At 40.3% G+C, this 18,845-nt stretch overlaps 1 protein-coding gene across 1 annotated transcript; it reads left to right on the forward strand.

Annotated features, from left to right (window-relative positions):
* The first annotated feature begins 376 nt into the window (after nucleotides 1–376).
* MCM8 (minichromosome maintenance 8 homologous recombination repair factor) lies at nucleotides 377–17,231 on the forward strand. Its single transcript, XM_009982424.2, has 18 exons — nucleotides 377–503; nucleotides 728–802; nucleotides 1,311–1,393; nucleotides 1,575–1,724; nucleotides 2,450–2,553; nucleotides 4,515–4,713; nucleotides 5,615–5,700; nucleotides 6,948–7,099; nucleotides 8,873–9,071; nucleotides 9,881–9,911; nucleotides 10,194–10,334; nucleotides 12,031–12,172; nucleotides 12,820–13,015; nucleotides 13,297–13,510; nucleotides 14,456–14,665; nucleotides 15,196–15,272; nucleotides 15,768–15,957; nucleotides 17,139–17,231. Exons 1-18 carry the CDS (start codon nucleotides 377–379, stop codon nucleotides 17,229–17,231), a joined length of 2,469 nt encoding a protein of 822 aa, XP_009980726.2.
* The last annotated feature ends 1,614 nt before the right edge of the window (nucleotides 17,232–18,845 follow it).

The following is an 18,845-nucleotide window of genomic DNA, read 5'->3' on the forward strand; positions in this document are numbered from 1 at the left end:
CGCCGCCGCTCGCGCGCGCGCCCTCCCTCGCGGTGGCAGCCAATGCGCAAACGCCGCCGGCCCGCGGGCCGGCGGCGCCTGCGCGTTGAAGCAGGGCAAGCTGAAGGGGAAGGCGAGCGGGCGGGATGAGAGCCGGCCAATGAAAGCCGGCGGGACACGCCTTCTGCTCCATGGCAACGCCTCGTGCTCCCTCGGGATTGGCTGCAGCGCCGGAAGGACCGTATGGGCGCCAAAATAGACTGCTGAGAGGAGGGAGGGTCCTCCCGTCTCCTCCGGGGGCTGGCGGCTGGGCCCGCCCGCTCCAGCCCCGCGGGCCGAGTCGCCCTGGCGAATAACTAATTTAAATTAAGTCTTTTAATGATGCCTGCTGAGCGAGATGAGTAGGGACCTCCGAGGCAGGGGATGCGCCCGGGGAAGGGGCTTTCAGGGGTGGCGAGGAGGATGGCGAGGTGGATGGCGAGGCAGAGGACAGAAGGGAGAGTGGAGAAGAGCTCCCGAACCTGGTGAATTAGCTCCTGTGTTTCTCCTTGTTTTCTGAAGCCGAAAAAGAATTAGAATAAATAAAATTCTTTTTTCCGATAAAGAATTCAGAAAAAAATATTTTTTTCTGAATGCTTTATTGCTAAGACAGTCACAAGAAACCCTGAGGATAAAACTTGCCAAGTTTTAGTATCCACGTTGCTGTAATCCCTGCTTTAATGTATTGTTGTTTTTTTTTTTTTCCTAGTAAGATCTCGACTAGTTCAATCAACGTTGGACCAGTTTATTCCCTATAAGGGCTGGAAACTTTATTTCTCTGAAGGTACTTTAAACCACAATTATATGCAGCGAGTATTTTATTCAATTTTTTTCTTGTATTAGTTAGAAGTAGAGGGGGTAAGTTTGACAGAAAGCAACTAAAATTCGTGTTTGATATGTGAAAATATGGGCACAATAGAGATTTCAATCTTGTGGTGTAGTGTAATCTCTGTAAGCTCCAAATGTCGGAAAAGAATCTTAAATAGTGTAAAATATGATCTTACTTAAACCTGTTCAATAAGCCACATAAAACTTGCAGTCTATCAAAGACTGGAATATACACACCTCTCCTGCACTTTTCTTGATACGACGTGCTTGTCCTATGTCATCTTAGACAAAGTTCTGGTTTATAACAGGTCTTAGAACATTACTAAGATACAGTAGAAATCTATCACCTTCCTCAGTGTTGGGATGCAGAAAAATAATGGAAGAGAAATTGCTAGTTTACGTTGTTTTATGAAATTGAATTAATTATTAACGTCAAACACTAATGCAACCTGTTTTCTAATTAGCTTATGCTGACAAATCTCCTTTTGTCTTGAAGACTCAAGCCTTTGAAAAGTTTTTCATGCAGCGCATTGAGCTTTATGATAAGGTAAAAGCAAAACAAAACACCTCACCCTCCAAGCTGTTGTTGATACAATAACATTACAGATTTGACATATTTTATCCATCAAAAATAATCTCCATCACAGCTATGAAATGTTTATGACATGATTTGGATATGTTTGTGTTTATAATTTGCAGTTTATTTAATAACTTAAAATGTTTCACAGGATGAAATAGAAAGAAAAGGAAGTATTCTTGTGGATTATAAGGAACTCGTACAAGACAGAGAATTAACTAAATCAATACCAAATATATCTACTGAATTAAGGGATATGCCTCAGAAAATACTGCACTGTATGGGTTTGGCAATTCATCAGGTAAATATGATGTTCTAATGCATAGAAACATAACCTTCTCAAAGAACCAGTGGAACTTGAAGGTAATTATGTTATAAACCCCAGACCTCTGTCTTTCTGTCTTGCAGAAATTTGCTGTTTATTCAAAACTCAAACTCTTCCATCTATCCATCATTTCTGTATGACCTACAAAATCATGTTTTGAAAATGCTTTGGTCTTGGTGCGTTTTGCTTATTAATCAGCAAAGTCATCGACTGAAACTAAGTGTAGTTCTAATGCTTATTTAACAGAGGGTTCTAATTCCTGTTTTATTAATGTACTGTGAGTTACATGTGCTGTGTCCCACTTCATGTAGCTGGTGGGTGAATGGTGAGCTGATTCAAAAATTCCTGGCTCTGTTCAATGCCTCTAAGTAGCATTTCACTGCTCCTTGACAAGCACGTTTTCAGGTGTTTGTGCTTTAGTAAAATACCATGTGTTGACCAGCATTAAAGACTATTGTACATATTCTTTTTTTTTTTTTTTAAGTGAATTAAGCAACCACAACAATCGCGTTGGTTTTAAATTCCCTTTAAAACAAAGCTTAAAACTGCTTAAAAGCAGAAAAACTGTTTAACAGAGGTCACTGGGCAGCAGAAGTCTCTTTAGCTTTCAGCAGTACTTCTGATCTTAATCAAATTTAATAGCAAATTGAATCCATGTTGCATGGATACTACATTTGTGTCTACCTTTCTGTTCTGCCTAGGTGCTAACAAAGGACCTTGAAAGGCATGCTGCAGAGCTGCAGGTGCAGGAAGGGTTACCACTTGATGGAGAACCTATAATAAATGTACCTCTCATCCATGCTAGGTAACAACTGTTGAGTCTTTGTTTCATTTTCAGGAGGATCTATTTGTCTAATAGCTGTCAGTGTCTGTGTGTGATGCTGAAAAATTACTTTTTTTATCAAGAGATTTGACTCTGAAGCTATTTCTAGAAGAACAGTTTACATTTTGCTTTTTTCTTCGCATGACAAAGTCTAGACTGTCATGGTGAAGACAAAAGCAAAATGAAACCTGCATATAAACTGAAGAAACAGCTTGTAACTAGAGAAGTAACTTCTAAGTAGAACAACTATTCTGTGCAACATGTATTGATTAAAACCAGATGTATTTAAATTTCTGGTTTACTGTAGAAGTTAAGAAGGTGTTACGGCCTGGCCTTTTGTTAGCGAAAGGCTCATCTTTGTGAAGAGGTTGGTTTGAAGGTTGTGGACCTAAACTACAGCTGGTACTACTTATTATTCCTTGTGTGAATGTTTTGACAGTGGTCTATGAGGATATGGTACTTCATATTAGCTCAAATCTATTAAATGATTACTGATATGAAAGTCTCAAGAATATTAATTCTAATTTATCAAAACTTAATTTGAAATGAATAAACTGAGGTTACAGTAATTCTGAATATGCATATACTTACAAGAATAATAATTACTGTTATAACTTAAAAACTGTGGCTTCCTTTGAGTTGTTAAAAATTAATTGTGGTAAGGACTTGTTTTATTTTCTTTATCAGAAGTAATGACATCTCAGACTTCTGGAGTCTGAGGGGGACTGGGAGTATAAGCTTTATTTGGGTTTAATTTTTTTTTTTTTTTATTCTGTGCTAGTCTTGTCTTGAAATGGGAAAGCAATATTTTTTGACATAGCAGGTGGATATAATTAAGGAGTTTGTCACACTACAATATATTTTTCAAGTTTTGCATTGTTGTGAAATTGCACCCTTTTAATTACACAGTAGAATGGGTTTAGGAAAACCTGTGGCCAAAAAAAAAAGGCATATACAAGCTCCCAAATTCTAAGAGACAGTTATGGACCATTATCCTGTAGAGGAAAATATTCAGTAAGTTAATAAAATATCATTCTCCTAAAACGTTTCTGCGGCATAGGCAGGGTTGAACAATGAGATGGTGGCGTTCAGAGTCCTAAGTGGAGGGAGCAGGAAAAACCCTGTTTTTCAGGAGCCAGACTCTTCTCACTGGTGCCCAGTGACAGGAGAAGGGACAGTGGGTACGAATTAAAACACTTAAAATTCCGTGTAAACACAAAACCCCACTATTTTACTGTGAGAGGGGCTGTGTAGTCTCCATCTGCAAACATATTCAAAACTCAACCGGACATGTACCTCGGCAACCTGCTCTAGCTGACGCTGCCTGAGCGACGGGTTGGGCTAGATCATCTGATGAAGTCCATTCTACAATAAATGATTCTGTTTGAAGTTTGTTATTCCGAATTATTTGACTAGGTATCTTTTGGTGTCCTTAACAAGGTCCAGCACGTTGTACCTGATGACAAGTTCTTATGTCCCTGAAACACAAAAACTCACCCTTCCTTATGAAGCATAAGCATAATAAATCTTGGGTCCTTTTGTGTCGCAAGTCTAAACCCTGGTCTTAATCTGAAATAATTCAAGGAGATGGTTATAGATGACTATAAAGTAATTTCTGTTGTAGTGCTAGTCTGTTGTTTACAGGAGGCAGGTGTGACTATATAAATAAACTGTACAGCTGTTAAGGTATGAACGCTTGGAGAACAGTAAATGTTAAGCTGCTTTCTAGAACAGGAATCAAAGACTATGCTGTGGGTCCACAGACAAAATATTTCTAATCATTGCTCTGGATTACTGTTTATTGGTGCTTAAATCTTTTTTATGTTGTTGTTGAGTGTGGGATTTTTTTGTTTGGTTTGGAGAGTGGGTTATTCGGCATTTTTTTTTGTTCTGCATTTAAGTGTGGCAAGCTTTCAAAATGTTAATGCTTAACTGTTCTGTAGGGTGTACAACTATGATCCTCTAACTCAGCTGAAAAATGTTCGAGCCAACTGCTATGGGAAATATATTGCCTTGCGTGGTACCGTTGTGCGTGTCAGCAACATTAAGCCTCTGTGCACCAAGCTAGCTTTTGTATGCGGCACGTGTGGAGATGTCCAGAGCGTTCCTCTACCTGACGGAAAGTACACTCTTCCAACCAAGGTAAGTTAAAACCATTTAACTTCAGACTTTTACTCTATCTGTAGCATTGTGACAAAAAGCAGCGCCACTGGTATTAAAAAAAAAAAGTAATAATTCTGATCTTGAAAGCTAGGTTAAACAACTGACACATTAGAAAAAGTTAAACTTACAACTTTGTATTACTACATACCCTTGTTATTTAAAAAAATTTGTATCCTGCTGAAACAAAGGCAGTATGTAGAAACTCCCTTGAATCGGGGGAGGGGGAATCTCTTTGTTGCTATTTCACCAGTTATGTTTCAAAAGCCTCCTTCACCTCTCTGTGGTAATTTTCTTTATTTAGACCACGTTGTTTTTTTTTTTGTGGGTTTTGTTTAGAACTTTCTATTTTAATTTCACTGGTTTTTATCTGGATTTGAAAAGTCACTAGATATAGGGTCGTACCCAGTTATTTTACATTACCTGATGTGCTCAAGTGAAAAACTTCTCCTCTGGAACATCTGCAAGTATTAAAGAACAAAAAGCCAAAACTTCAACAACAACAACAAAAAAAGCCACCAAACCAACAAATGAAACCCCCACAAAAAAACTACCCACCACCTCCCTTCCCCCCCAACAAACCACCTATGACCTCCACTCCTCCCCGATACCCAAAACAAACCAGTTCACAGAGGGGATCATACAATTGAGCTGTATTTGCTCAACGACTATGAGTCAGGGTTCAGGTGTCTGTGCTTGCTAGCTCTTCGTTAATTATGTGTGTGCTAATTTGTAGCCCTAATTTAGCTAGCTTTTTTCCTGAAACGATGTTAATGAATCGCTTTGCTTTGTTTTCTTTTTTTTTTTAAAACCAATTAAGGCAATTTCAAATTATGACTTAAAAAAAAGGGTTGAGAACTAATTAGAATTGCTGTTATTACAGTGCCTTGTTCCGGAGTGCCGTGGCCGATCCTTCACGGCCGACAGAAGCTCTCCTTTAACCATCACCGTGGACTGGCAGTCTGTGAAGTAAGCACGTCTTTCCCTCAGCATTGACACGTAATGCGATACACTCTGTCAAAAAGTTACAAGGTGGCTCCTTCCGTGTTACACTGTGTAATTTTAATAACCTTTTTGGCAAGCGCCACAAAATTTGTGTTACAAAGCAGTTGTTTTATCAGAGCACTAGTATACTTTGTATATCAAACCTACTCAATATGATAGCTTCTTGGAAATTCCTCCTACTGCGACTGAGTTCTTTGAGAAACGTTTGCTTTGTGCTCTTTGCAAGTTTTCTTGATCATTTCTAGTTGCATCTCTTATTTAATGATGCCTTTTAATGAGCTGTAAGCCAGCTAGAAAAGCCCTATTAAATTACATTGGTAAGCTGTGATGGTTTACTTGAATAAACTGAAAGTAAATTTGAGAGTTACAAATCTTAGTTTGAAGTGATATTAATTGTGTCCCCTCGTCCTTAAGGTACACTAGGTAGAAGGAAATAGTGCTGTGCCTGCTGGTACTTTATATGTTAATCAGCAAGTAGGTACACCTAAATTTGTGAGGCCTTTGCTCTTGGGGGAAAAAGTTACTGTTTCTACAGAAATTAACAATGTTAAAGTGTAGGAAGGTGAACAGTGGCTCTGGTTTTCCACATTTCCACTACGACCATCTTACTATTGCCCCATAATACATGTTCAGAAGAGTTTGATGTGTTGTTTCTTGTCCATCCCGTTAGCTTACTGCGGTAAGGGTGTCAGCTTGGGGAAAAACAGGACTCTGCTACTTTTTCCCACTTACATTCAGAGTCTGTAAGTTCACATGCTCTGTATCCGAAGTCTTAATGTGCCAAATGACACTTAAACATATTTTTCTTTATTAACGTTCTGTAACAGAAGTCATTTAAAAATTCATTTTTAAAAAAATAGTGCTGATATTCTTGTCAGCAGCTCTAGAGGGTGCTGTTTATCAGTTTCTTAAGAAACGCCTGACTCCTGGCTTTAAGGAAAACTGTCAGAGCTCTAAGTGCAGAGCCAAAACTGGAACTTTTTAAAGAACTTGTTAGTTGCCAGTCTTTTACAACTATACAAAGAGTGAGCTACTGTACTTGTTGTGGTCTGAGGGATTTCTTGGGCTTTGCGTGTTTATCAGGGCATTTCTGGTGTCTCCCTTTTTAGTTTGGAAAGGATTAGTGGGAAGCACACAGCTGCAGGTCTTGTATGCTGTAATCAAACTGGAAATGTTACACGTGGAGTGTGCACTCTCCTTACATTTTGCAGGGTGCAGGAGCTCATGTCAGATGATCAGCGAGAAACAGGCCGAATCCCTCGCACAATCGAATGTGAACTGGTTCAAGATCTTGTGGACAGCTGTGTCCCGGGAGATATGGTCACAATTACAGGGATAGTTAAGGTGTCAAGCACTGAGGAAGGTAAAATACATCATCTGAGAACACCTTTTTCCTAGGGTGGAGATTTTACTGGTGGTTACACAAGAACAACAACAGTCATCCCCTTAATTTGAGCTCCAAAATTCGTAAATGCATTGTGTATTTCTTCAGAAGTTCCCAAATTTTTATGACGAGGAGTTATTTTGAAAAAGCCGGAAGCAGGGCTGTCCAAGAGGACCACTGTCTCTAATGTCCACCGATAGCGTGGGGGTTTCGCCACCCATCAGTCTACACAAAATTATGGTCCTAGATCAGAATCGCTAGTCTGACATCTGATGATTTAGTACGGCAGCTGGTAGGAAAGCCTTGTCTGGATCACTGATGTGAAGGAGACATCTTACATGGGTCAGGGCAATCCCAAGCACAAGAACAGGCTGGGTGGAGAATGGATTGAGAGCAGCCCTGAGGAAAAGGACTTGCGAGTGCTGGTGGATGAGAAGCTCAACATGAGCCAGCAATGTGTGCTGGCAGCCCAGAAAGCCAGCTGCATCCTGGGCTGCATCAAAAGCAGTGTGCCCAGCAGGTTGAGGGAGGTGATTCTGCCCCTCTACTCTGCTCTCATGAGACCCCACCCGGAATACTGCATTCAGCTATGGAGTCCCTCAACATCAGAAGGACATGGAGCTGCTGGAGCAAGTCCAGAGGAGGGCCACGAAGATGATCCGAGGGCTGGAACACCTCTGCTATGAAGACAGGCTGAGAGAGTTGGGGTTGTTCAGCCTGGAAAAGAGAAGGCTCCGGGGTGATCTTATTGCAGCCTTCCAGTACTTAAAGGGGGCTACAGGAAAGCTGGAGAGGGACTTTTTACAAGGGTGTGTAGTGACAGGACAAGGGGCAATGGATTTAAACTGAAGGAGGGGAGATTTAGATTAGATATAAGGAAGAAATTTTTTGCCATAAGGGTGGTGAGGTACTGGAAGAGGTTGCCCAGAGAAGTTGTGGATGCCCCATCCCTGGAAGTGTTCAAGGCCAGGCTGGATGAGGCTTTGGGCAACCTGGTGTAGTGGAGGGTTTCCCTGCCCATGGCAGGGGGGTTGGAACTAGATGATCTTTGAGGTCCCTTCCAACCCAAACCATTCTGTGATTCTGTGATTTGCTTAACCTTTTCCCTTTAATGTCTCCTTCAAATGACAGGGAAGCTGTCACACTGTTATGAAGGAGTATTATCTTTCTTATCTTAGTCCTCCCTGGAGAAATTTTACAACTTCCTTATTTTCTTTTTTCTTTTTTTTTCCCCCCAAAGTGAAGCTGTAATAGAACATATTGCAGAGAGCTGCAGTACTGATTTACTGTGAGATTTCATTTTCTGCTCAGTAATCATTGGGGGATATAGAAAATGATTAATTATTAAGCTACATGTTTATTTCTTCTGTACTATGGGTTTTTTTTTCTCTAAATATTGAGTGGAAACATTTTATAGTCAATCTAGTTAGACTAGAATAAGGTAATAATTTAAAATTCCTGGAATATTTCAATTATTCTGGGAGAAAGTTCTTTCTATACACATATACCTTCCTAATCCAGCAAAATATTTTATTGTGTACCTAAATGGAGGGGACTTAAAGAACAAATGTACATAGAAACTTTCATACTTTGCATCAATTTTTGAAAATATAGGTTTTCAATTACTTAAATATGAACATCTTGCACATGACTACATTTAACATTTCTTAATTACCCTATGCCATTTGTAAATAACATAAGTACTTAATGATCCAAAAGTATTCCTTCATCCTTACTCAATTTTTCTAACAGGAGCTTCTAAAAATAAGAACGACAAGTGTATGTTCTTGCTGTACATTGAGGCAAATTCTGTCAGCAACAGTAAAGGACAAAAACTAAAGAATTTTGATGATGAGACTTTTCAAAGATCGTTTATGGAGTTTTCACTTAAAGACCTCTATGCTGTTCAAGAGATTCAAGCTGAGGAAAATCTGTTCAGGCTCATCGTGAAGTAAGTTGTGTCAGACCTATACGAAGTCTAGGATTAGACTTCTGCATCAGCATGACCAGTTCCAGACAAACATGACAGCTAATCTCAAAGCTATGAAATGTCTCGGGCTTGTGAAGTAAATACCACAGAGATTTAACAAGCTTTAGTGAGCAAGGGGCTTGGGAGGAAGTGAAAGTGTCACAGTGGGGATGTTAGGACTGTGGGAGGGATTTAAGAATACAGGGAATACGAGAGTGTTTCAGTTCAATCTTGAGACAGAAAGCCATGGGTAAAAAAGGGAATTAATTAATTTTGCTCCTCACTGAGCAAACTCAACCCATGAGCGCTATTTTGTTCTCTGCTCTGCTTTTCCACAGCAGAGGAAAGCAGTGTGGGGACAGAGCAGAGGGTGTGAAAGACCCTCAGTTCATTGAGAAGTACCCTTCTAGCTGGGGTGTCCCTCAGGTCCTCCCAGTGGAGTCAAAGAACATGAAACTAGCGCTTCCAATAGAAGGGTTAAAGGTAATTACTTGATAAAGATAAGAACAGGTGCAGAAACCACTGGGAAACTGGTTCTCCTCTGTGTTTATGCAAACTCAAATGAAAGGCTTTTCCTATTTTTTTAAGCGTATCTGGTTATCTGAAAATTTCAAGAAATTTGATGCTGCTTTTACATTTAAACTGATTCTGTTGAAAAGTTAGCAACAGCTAACCAGAAGTTTTACGTGTTTGTAGAGGTCTTGTATGACAAAAGAGGCAGAACAAGTGATCGTTTAATAGTAATACAAGATTTACACTCCCCTTATGTTACGGTGTTCTTTGTTTTTCAGCTCTCTTTGTCCTGCAATCTATGGCCATGAGGTAAATAACTCAATAGCTCTGCTTGCAACTTCAGTTTGAAATATTTGTGTCACAGTAAACTTCTCAAGGATTTATAAAGTTTATCTAGGGTTGGGGGAAGGGCAGGGATTGTACTTAAAGTGACTGAGACTCACAGTCACTTTCAGTGACGAGGAGGCGGCAGTCTTACACTCTTCAGTTCAGCCACCCAGAAGGAAAGGATTACTACAGCCAGCTTGAGAGAGCTGTCAGTATTGGTCAACATGATCAAGTGCTTATCAACGTTGGTATGTGCCACTACAGATTGTGAAGGCAGGTTTGGCCCTGGCGTTATTTGGAGGATGTCAGAAGTTTGTAGATGACAAGAACAGAATCCCGGTGCGAGGAGATCCGCATGTTCTGGTCGTTGGAGATCCAGGATTAGGAAAAAGTCAAATGCTGCAAGTATGGATTGATTTATTTCTACTGTCCGATTGTATTTTTCTCTAATTCCTTGCTAACTTGACTTCTCACAAGCATAGTAGGATAGCTGTGCTGATGCCAAAGGGTTGTTTGAGCCTAGCTGGAGATATTTTTTCATGTAGGATGGCTCAAATATAGGATAGCACGCAAAGGGGTCCCCTGTTGTCCTCTCCTTCCAGGGAGCCTTGCAGAAAGGATGCCACCAAAGCAGGTATACTTGGTCAAGCATGTAAGCTTTCAAGTATAGGCTTACTGTCCTGCCCTTACATAGGTGGTTTTTCACCAGCCCTTTTCCCTGGTGAGGAGTTCTGCTCCTTCCTATCTTCATTTAGCTGATTAATATTCAAATAAAAGAAGTACACTATTAGAACTTATGCGACTTTAAATACCGTGTCACTGTCCTGTGAGATTTGCTTTCATTCTCTTACGCTGTTCCCAAAAGCTTGGCTTTTTGGGAAAGGGACCTGCTACTGCATTTGGGTTTTAATCTTGGTGGGCATTTCTGCATGACTGTGACAAAATCCGTTAGTAATAGATTTTTTTTTTTTTGTCTTAAACTGAATGGTTTTAAAGTTCCATGTCTTTTCCCATGGTTACTATTAAGTTCACCTAGCCCTGCAGCACTGCATACCTCATTTAAAAGGTCTGAGTCTTTCTGATACGGACATGGTAGGTGAGGATATGACTTGCAATAACTTAACCAAAGTGTTTGTACGTGATTTGTATGCAAGCATCTCGGCAAACAAATATTTAAATTATTTTTTCACCGAAGGGGTACTCTCTAGCATAGGGTAGATGATGATCTTTTTTCTCCACGTTGTTACTAAATGGAATGCCATTCAAGAAAAGCTAGTGATCTGTTCCTCAGATAAGACCCTTAGATAAGGCTATTCTCAGTCATCACTGTCACAGGGGGGGGGAAAAAATCCCAAGGAGAACATGAAAGCTGTGTAGAAGCCAGGTTTGTTTTGTTTTTTTGGTTGTGTTTTGGGATTTTTGGTTCAATATTCAGTGCCTATCACATATCCACTGCTGAACAAACATGCTTTGGGTGTTATCTTTTAAATAAAATAAAGGCACCAATAACTGTAGAGATTTACTGAGAAAATCCAGTTATAGCTGTATTCTAGGTAAATTTAACTGCAACATGTCTGTGTTCAAGCTTACAATGCTTCGCTCTTCTAGTTCATATTTCAAATTGTAAGCTGCTTTCTGGATACTAGAGGTGTGGAGAAGACTAGGACTGTCCTTTATTCTCTGGCTGTGGGGAGAACTATGCACACTTCCTCTGAAGCACCATGTGTTGAGTACTAGGACAAGATATTAATCTAAATAGGCCTGGAGGTGTGAAGATACAGAAACTATATACCTGCAATTCCCTGGTGGACAGCATGTCCCCAGGCATTTCAACATACTTTGAAAGCAAGGTGCTGTGCCCAAGGTCCTAGTAGTTTTGATAACACGGTAGACATGGCTGTGCCACAAGTATTGTGACCAAAGTTATTTCTACTGTTTTGCCAAAGTATGTCTCTTGAGGTTGCAAGGAGTTGTAACTTTACTGTTGGGTCATGTTAAGTAGAAACAAACATTTTCAGGTTTACTTTGAATTGTTTCTCTAGAATAAGGCTTGTGAAATTCTTCACCTTGGGGAAGGAAAAAGTATTTCTTTCTCTCCTAGGCAGTGTGTAACGTTGCTCCTCGAGGTGTGTATGTTTGTGGTAATACTTCAACCAGCTCTGGCCTGACTGTTACGCTGTCTAGAGATGGCGCTTCTGGAGATTTTGCCTTGGAAGCCGGTGCCTTAGTGCTTGGAGATCAAGGTAATAAGCGTAATGGTGCAGGATTTATATAAACGTGTGTGTGTGCTGCTGAGCCTAAGATCAACTGCAGTGCTTGCATTACTGTGGACTAAAAATGTAAGTTGGAAGAATGATACTGGCTTTCCACACCTTGGGAAGTTCCGAGATGCTCCAGTGCTTTCTCTGGAGGTGGTTCCTACTTTCCTAGGGCTTAGGATGCGTAGCAAACTGGGGTTCTGCAATTCACATGCCACCCTTGCTTAATGTGTCAAAGAACCAGAATTTCCTTGTTGAGAAATCTCTGACTTAATGGCAGCTACTAGATTCTTACTGGTTTGGAAAATTGCTTGCTTATAAGATTTGTCATCTGCTTCTATTTTTTAAAAAGCTTGTTTTGTCATCTTAATGTGTAATCAAGACGCTGCTTCCGCAAGCCAGGCCAACTTCATAATAGTCGAGCTGTGGCAGCACGAAACAAAAACAAACCTTGCTGAAGTGGAGACTGGGTCCAATGTCTCCTGCCGTCCCTAAGACATTAGGCTGGACTTTGGACAGATCAGAACATCCAAACTGTCAGATCGTACAATCAGCACTGGATCACAGCACACACTTGTCCATTAGTTAATGTGTTTTCTAATAAGTCTTTGCATTGTGTTAATTGCTTCCAGGTATTTGTGGAATAGATGAATTTGATAAGATGGGAAACCAGCATCAGGCTTTGTTGGAAGCCATGGAACAGCAAAGCATCAGCCTTGCCAAGGCTGGCATTGTTTGCAGTTTGCCAGCTCGAACGTCTATTGTTGCTGCAGCAAACCCAGTTGGAGGACATTATAACAAAGCCAAAACAGTGTCTGAGAACTTAAAGTGAGCACTTTCTGAAATGCTACTTCTATAGCTCACATTCAGGAGCAGCTGCTTCTGGTAGTCCTGTTGTTTGCATGTAATTGCTTTCTAGTTTCCTAGAGCTCGAACACAAGCTTACGGTAATAACACTCTTTTGTGGTTTTTGAGAGAGTAATTGCTGTTCTACTTTATTCTGAATGAATGGAACAGAACTTTCTGAATGTCTGTGAAGTGGAACAGAGCTGCTGTAGTTTTTCTACTTTTTTTACAAGCATTGTGTGGTTTTCTTGTCTTTACTCCAGAATGGGGAGTGCCTTACTGTCAAGATTTGACTTGGTATTCATTTTGCTGGACACCCCAAACGAAGATCACGACCACTTGCTGTCTGAGCACGTGATGGCAATCCGAGCTGGAAAGCAGGCAGCACACAGCAGCGCTGTCGTCACGCGTACCAACACGCAGGATCGCTCTGTTCTTGAAGTCGTTTCAGACCGACCACTCCTTGAAAGACTAAAGGTAGGGCTTGTCTTGTGACTGTTGCTACGCCCCTTCCTGTGGTGTTCCTTGCATTGAGACCTAGCAACCCTGACCTGCTGGATGTCCTCAGTCTCCCACTCCCATTCTCCTCATGATAATTGTCTCTGCATTTAAGGCTCCAGCCACCAGTTTCTACTGATTGTCTGTTGCAGCTAAGATGGCCCACCCTGCTGGAACTCGTAAAGATGTGTATCAAGCCATCTTCTTCTCCACACAAAAGAGAATTTAGCAGCAGAGCTGGGTTTTTGTGGGTTGCAGTAGTGAGAAGACACTTTGCATGAAATGCTCTAAAACAAATTTGCTGAGTTAGATTTCAATGAAGAACTACAGAACTAGGCTGGATAGAATAATTTGATGTGCCATCATGTGCTGAGAAGTATTGAATCCCAGTAAAGCAGTGTGTAGACAAATCCTTGGGCATCTGCAACTCATGACGGGCCTGGGAATTATAGGAAGGGAAGCATATTTCTTATTAAACCTAAGTGATCAGTTTGAGAGCTGATACTGTCAAATGCCAGGTCTTGGGAGAAATACCCCTTACTGGAGCTAAGCCCATGCACTTTTGGAAATGGGATATCAGCAGTGAGAGTTTAATCTATGGCGGTGATATATCTTACAGCAACTGGGAAGTCAGATTTTCTATTTTTGAGAAAGAACTCTTGATACAGTTAAATCATATTTAGCACTTCATATCACTGCAAACGAGAAGCTTCAGCTGCTTTTTCTGAAGTGGCCAAGTGTGTTTAATTACATGTCTAAGCATAGCGTGTGTACTTTTTAAGTATACAGTTCATAGCGGAAGCAATGAAGCCCTTACAGTGAAGACTTCACCAGTTAAAGCACAGAAGATGAAGATTTTATGTAAAATTTATATTGTGTAGGGTTCTGACAGACAGAAGTCTAAGCTCTTTGTAATTGGATTAGATCTCACCAGGAGAAAACTTCGATGCCATTCCACATCAGCTGCTGAGGAAGTACGTTGGATATGCTCGGCAGTATGTTCACCCAAAATTATCTCCAGAAGCTGCTCAAGTTCTCCAGGAATTCTACCTTGAGCTCCGGAAACAGAACCAAGGAGCAGACAGCACGCCAATCACCACAAGGCAGCTAGAGTCTCTGATTCGACTTACGGAGGTAAACTCAAGGTGTAACGCTTAAGAGATTGAAAGCAAAGAGATTGTTCAGAAACTACTACAGATATCCTATAATTTTTGACAAGTTATTCATGGCTATACTTTTTTGTTGTGTTAAAAAAAAAGTGACAATGCAAGAGACTTACAAATGCTTAAGAGTTACTCTAAGAGGCTCTAAGCCTCAGTAAAACACCCTTGAGGGAGTGGAAAGAGAATCTGTCACAGCAGGTGCAGGCAGGAACAAGCTGCTGCCCATCTTTAACTGCTGCTGTTTTCCCTAACACAATGCTTTAATAACACAGTTTGTGATCTGCTGCTTCCCAAAAGTATGCTGTTAAAAAGCAAATAAACTCCAAGCTACAGCCTAATCATCAAAAAAACACAGAATAATCTTCTTCTAAATCCTGTAGCCTCAAGTTCCATCTCTGCTCCTAAAATTTGTGCTTGTTATAGGGCAAATGGAGTCTTTTTTCACATCAGTTGTAATATATCTTAAACATACCTTTTTTGGGTTTTTTGTTTTGTTTTAAGGCACGATCAAGGCTGGAATTAAGAGAGAAATCTACCAAGGAAGATGCTGAGGATGTCATAGAAATAATGAAATATAGGTAATACATGCTGCTTTAAAAATAAATAAAGCATTATGGTGCTATTCATTCAAAGACTTTTTTTTTTAATATGGATACTCAAACACAGTGAAGAAATTACTTTATCAAGTTTAGGCCCATTGACACTAATATCCAAACTTATTAGCTCCTCTTTAAAAACTGGTAGCAGCCCTAAGTTGAATACAATTGCTTGGAGCTTTTGAGTTGTGTCATCATAGCAGTTATGTACACCAATGCACCGTAGCTTAGGCATGAGGTGCTGTCAAATTGTATTTTTCTCTTGTGTGATTACTCTCTGTTGTTGCAGTTGAACAACTGAAGTTTAAAAGTGATTTTGACAGATGTTCAGTCTAGGTACCCTGGATAGGAAACCGTCCTCTAGTAAGAAAGTCACCATGTGGCTTCTGAAATCTTTCTCAAGCAGCTATGTTTCAGGAAGCAAACGAATGCACTCTTGCTTTTACCTCCTGTTGATCTTTTTTTATGTATTTTTAGCATGTTGGGAACCTACTCAGATGAGTTTGGAAAACTGGACTTCGAACGTTCACAGCATGGGTCTGGGATGAGCAACCGATCACAGGCAAAAAGATTTGTTTCTGCCCTCAACAGCATTGCAGAGAGAACTTACAACAATCTCTTCGACTTGCAACAGCTTCGACAGATTGCAAAGGAGCTACAGATACGAGTAAGTTTGGAAATTAAGCATTTCTCCCACAAAAAACTGCAAGACCAGCCAAAACTATTCATTGCAAAATGAAAACTGGAAAAGGCCCATCTGTTGTGCCTCTCTGCGATCACCAGAAATGAGCAGTGTTTGCTGCTCTTAGGCTGAACGCTCTTCTCGGATCGCCTTTCTTTGTGAGCTTTACTAATCTTACTAGCGGTTCGACAGCAACAACTCCTCGTCTAGTAAGGGCTGCTTCTCCTTCTGAAGCTCGTCCTTAACAAGATTCTGCTTTGTTTCCCGAAAGGCGATTTTGGTTTCAGTATGCTCTACTTACTCTGGCTCACCAGGGGACCCACCTATTTTATTTCCCAAATTTAGACTATCGTGGTGTCTGTATTCTGATTTAGCAGTGTAGTGACTCTTCTTGGCCTGCTCTGCCCCAAATAGACCTTCCTGGTTTTCATTCCTGCTTCAAGTGTCCTAATGTTGCTGAATAAGAACATCATGTAGGACACACGGCCACAAATGCGTTTTATCCTCTAATTGATTTGCATTCTGTACTTGTGGGGCACTTCAGCCAAACAAAAATATTGATAGCCAATTCTACTTTTTGCTTCCTGATAAAAAGCTTTAAATACCAATTTAAAACTTAAAACCGGTTTTCAGGTGTAGTAAGTGAAAAGTAGTGACAAATAATTTCTCTTTTATAGTACTTATTATGGGGAATAATGCTCTTTTTTCTATTACTGGGTTAATCTACTTTGTCCTGCTGGGGCAAAAGAATTTCAGTCTCCAGACTTGCTCACATGTTGATGATTTTGATAATTGTTGATAATTTTCCCTTTATGCATAGAATATTTTTTGCCCATTCCAAGTTCTACACTTGTAACGAATACTTGGAAATCAGTGAGAGCTGTTTCTTTGGTAGATACTTGTGTTTCAGAACTTAGATTTTACACATAGGTTACTCTATATATTTTCTGCATACTATGCAGCGTGTAAGTAAAGCACAAAAGGGTGGAACTGACTGTATCCCACCTCCTAGTAGGTCAGCTGTTTGTTAAGGAAACTAACCTATTCTTAGCTCACTTTATTTCACTCAGTTCTTTCAAACTGTTTATGTTGCTTGACATTGGATAAAATGTCATTCTTCCAATTTGATATTTAGTTTTGTCTGCCTTTTTTTGTTTTTTCCCCAGGTATCTGATTTTGAAAGCTTTATTGGATCCCTAAATGACCAGGGTTATCTTTTGAAAAAAGGTTCAAGAGTTTATCAGCTGCAGACTATGTAAAAAGAGCCACTTTCTTGAGGCATAATGGTTATTTCTGGAACGGACGATGGGTCTGCATCAATGAAGCTTGCAGAACTGCAGCTTAGCACAGCAGACGATGCACTGCTGGCACTGCCTGCTCGCTGGGGTGCGAGATCCGCTTTCAGAAACTCATGGTGCCAACTTGATGTAAGCTGCCACAGGACAAGCTGACATGGTATTGCTGCTTGACTCACCCTATAGGTCTGCTAGCCCAGATGAGACGATGTAAGACTAGCATCTACCTCATCATCCTTGAGGCGTGGAATGTGTGTTTGATATTATTATCACAGTGCCATAACACATCTTACTTCTGAAAGAGGTGTTGGACCCACAAATTTAAGACCAGAAACCTTTCATGAGAAGATGCGAGTTGTGTTTTTAGCACTGCAGTTTGTTTGAAGAATTTAAAGCACAGAAATGTTTCAAAAAAGTTGAGAACCTTTATGTTGAAAAAACATGGTTTCATGGCTGTAAGAAGTGATATGTTATTGAAACTGACTTCATTTTCTGCTTTGCAGCTCTCTATTTATTGGTCTTTGTAGCTGAGATTTTATTTGAAAGGCAAGTCTGATTTAAGAAAATATCCTTATTAGAATATTTAATTTGTAAAACAGAAATTGGATTTTATTGATGTCTTTCATTAAACTTTATATATGAGAAGCCCGTGATTTGTTCAAGAGTGTTACTGTGTAACAGTGAACGCTGGTGTGGGTGTTAATGGCTGTTACAATGTGTAAAACACAAACATGTTACGGATGTTTCTGTGTGACTGTGTTCCTGCCACAGGAGAATGTGTGTTCTGGAAAAGCAGAGTTCTGAATGTTTCCTGACTTTTAGGAAATCAGCATCATGGTCTAGTGCAATGAAATAGCAGGTGAAAAGCTTGCAATGTAAGTATTTGGTGGGGAGGCAGGGCTGGGAATATTCAAGGGTGCGTTACTGATACTTCTGGTTGCCCCCTTCTACTGCCAAGGTAAGATATGATACATAAATGGTGAGGTAAGAAAACAAGCTCCGTTCTTGCTGCCTTTTTTATGAAGCGATGTAAGGATCTGATCTACAGCATGCTTCCACAGCAATTTTTGTATGAAAACACGAGCTTTATGGATTTGGAAGTACATACTAAACTGCTCAGTGCTGCCTCACTGTGAACCTACTTCAGTACACTTGAAACTGAAAACTAATCTGAATTATGAGATGCTGAAGACAAAACTAAGGAACTGTAGCTCTAGGTATGAACTCTTCCATGGCCAGCAGCCTCTTCTTTCCAGGTTTTATTTATACTCTTTATGGCATCTGTGGTGAATGGCTCTTTTTATTTTTTCTATGTGTGAACTGTCACTCTGGGTGGACACAGTCTTTGTCCTTTGTCCATGAGTGTTAGTATTTGGGCAGCAGAGGAGACACGCTTTTGCAAACTCCTACAGGAGGAGGCAATCTACTACATCAGCTGATGGGAAGTAGGTGTTAGACATTGATTTTAATCTTTGCCAACAGATTAATGCTGGGTTTGGCTTTGGTTGGTTGGTTTGTTTGTTTTCTACATAATGAAATCTTGTCAGACTTGCACAACATAACCAGGACGTAAGGGGC

Source organism: Tauraco erythrolophus, chromosome 2, assembly GCF_009769465.1.
Source record: "Tauraco erythrolophus isolate bTauEry1 chromosome 2, bTauEry1.pri, whole genome shotgun sequence".
Classification (NCBI taxonomy): domain Eukaryota; kingdom Metazoa; phylum Chordata; class Aves; order Musophagiformes; family Musophagidae; genus Tauraco; species Tauraco erythrolophus.

Coding starts and splice junctions, on each gene's coding strand:
- MCM8 (XM_009982424.2), top strand. CDS start 377: ATGAGTAGGGACCTCCGAGGCAGGGGATGCGCCCGGGGAAGGGGCTTT. Junction 504..727: donor GAGAAGAGCTCCCGAACCTG/GTGAATTAGCTC, acceptor TTTTTTTCCTAG/TAAGATCTCGACTAGTTCAA. Junction 13,016..13,296: donor ACAGTGTCTGAGAACTTAAA/GTGAGCACTTTC, acceptor TCTTTACTCCAG/AATGGGGAGTGCCTTACTGT.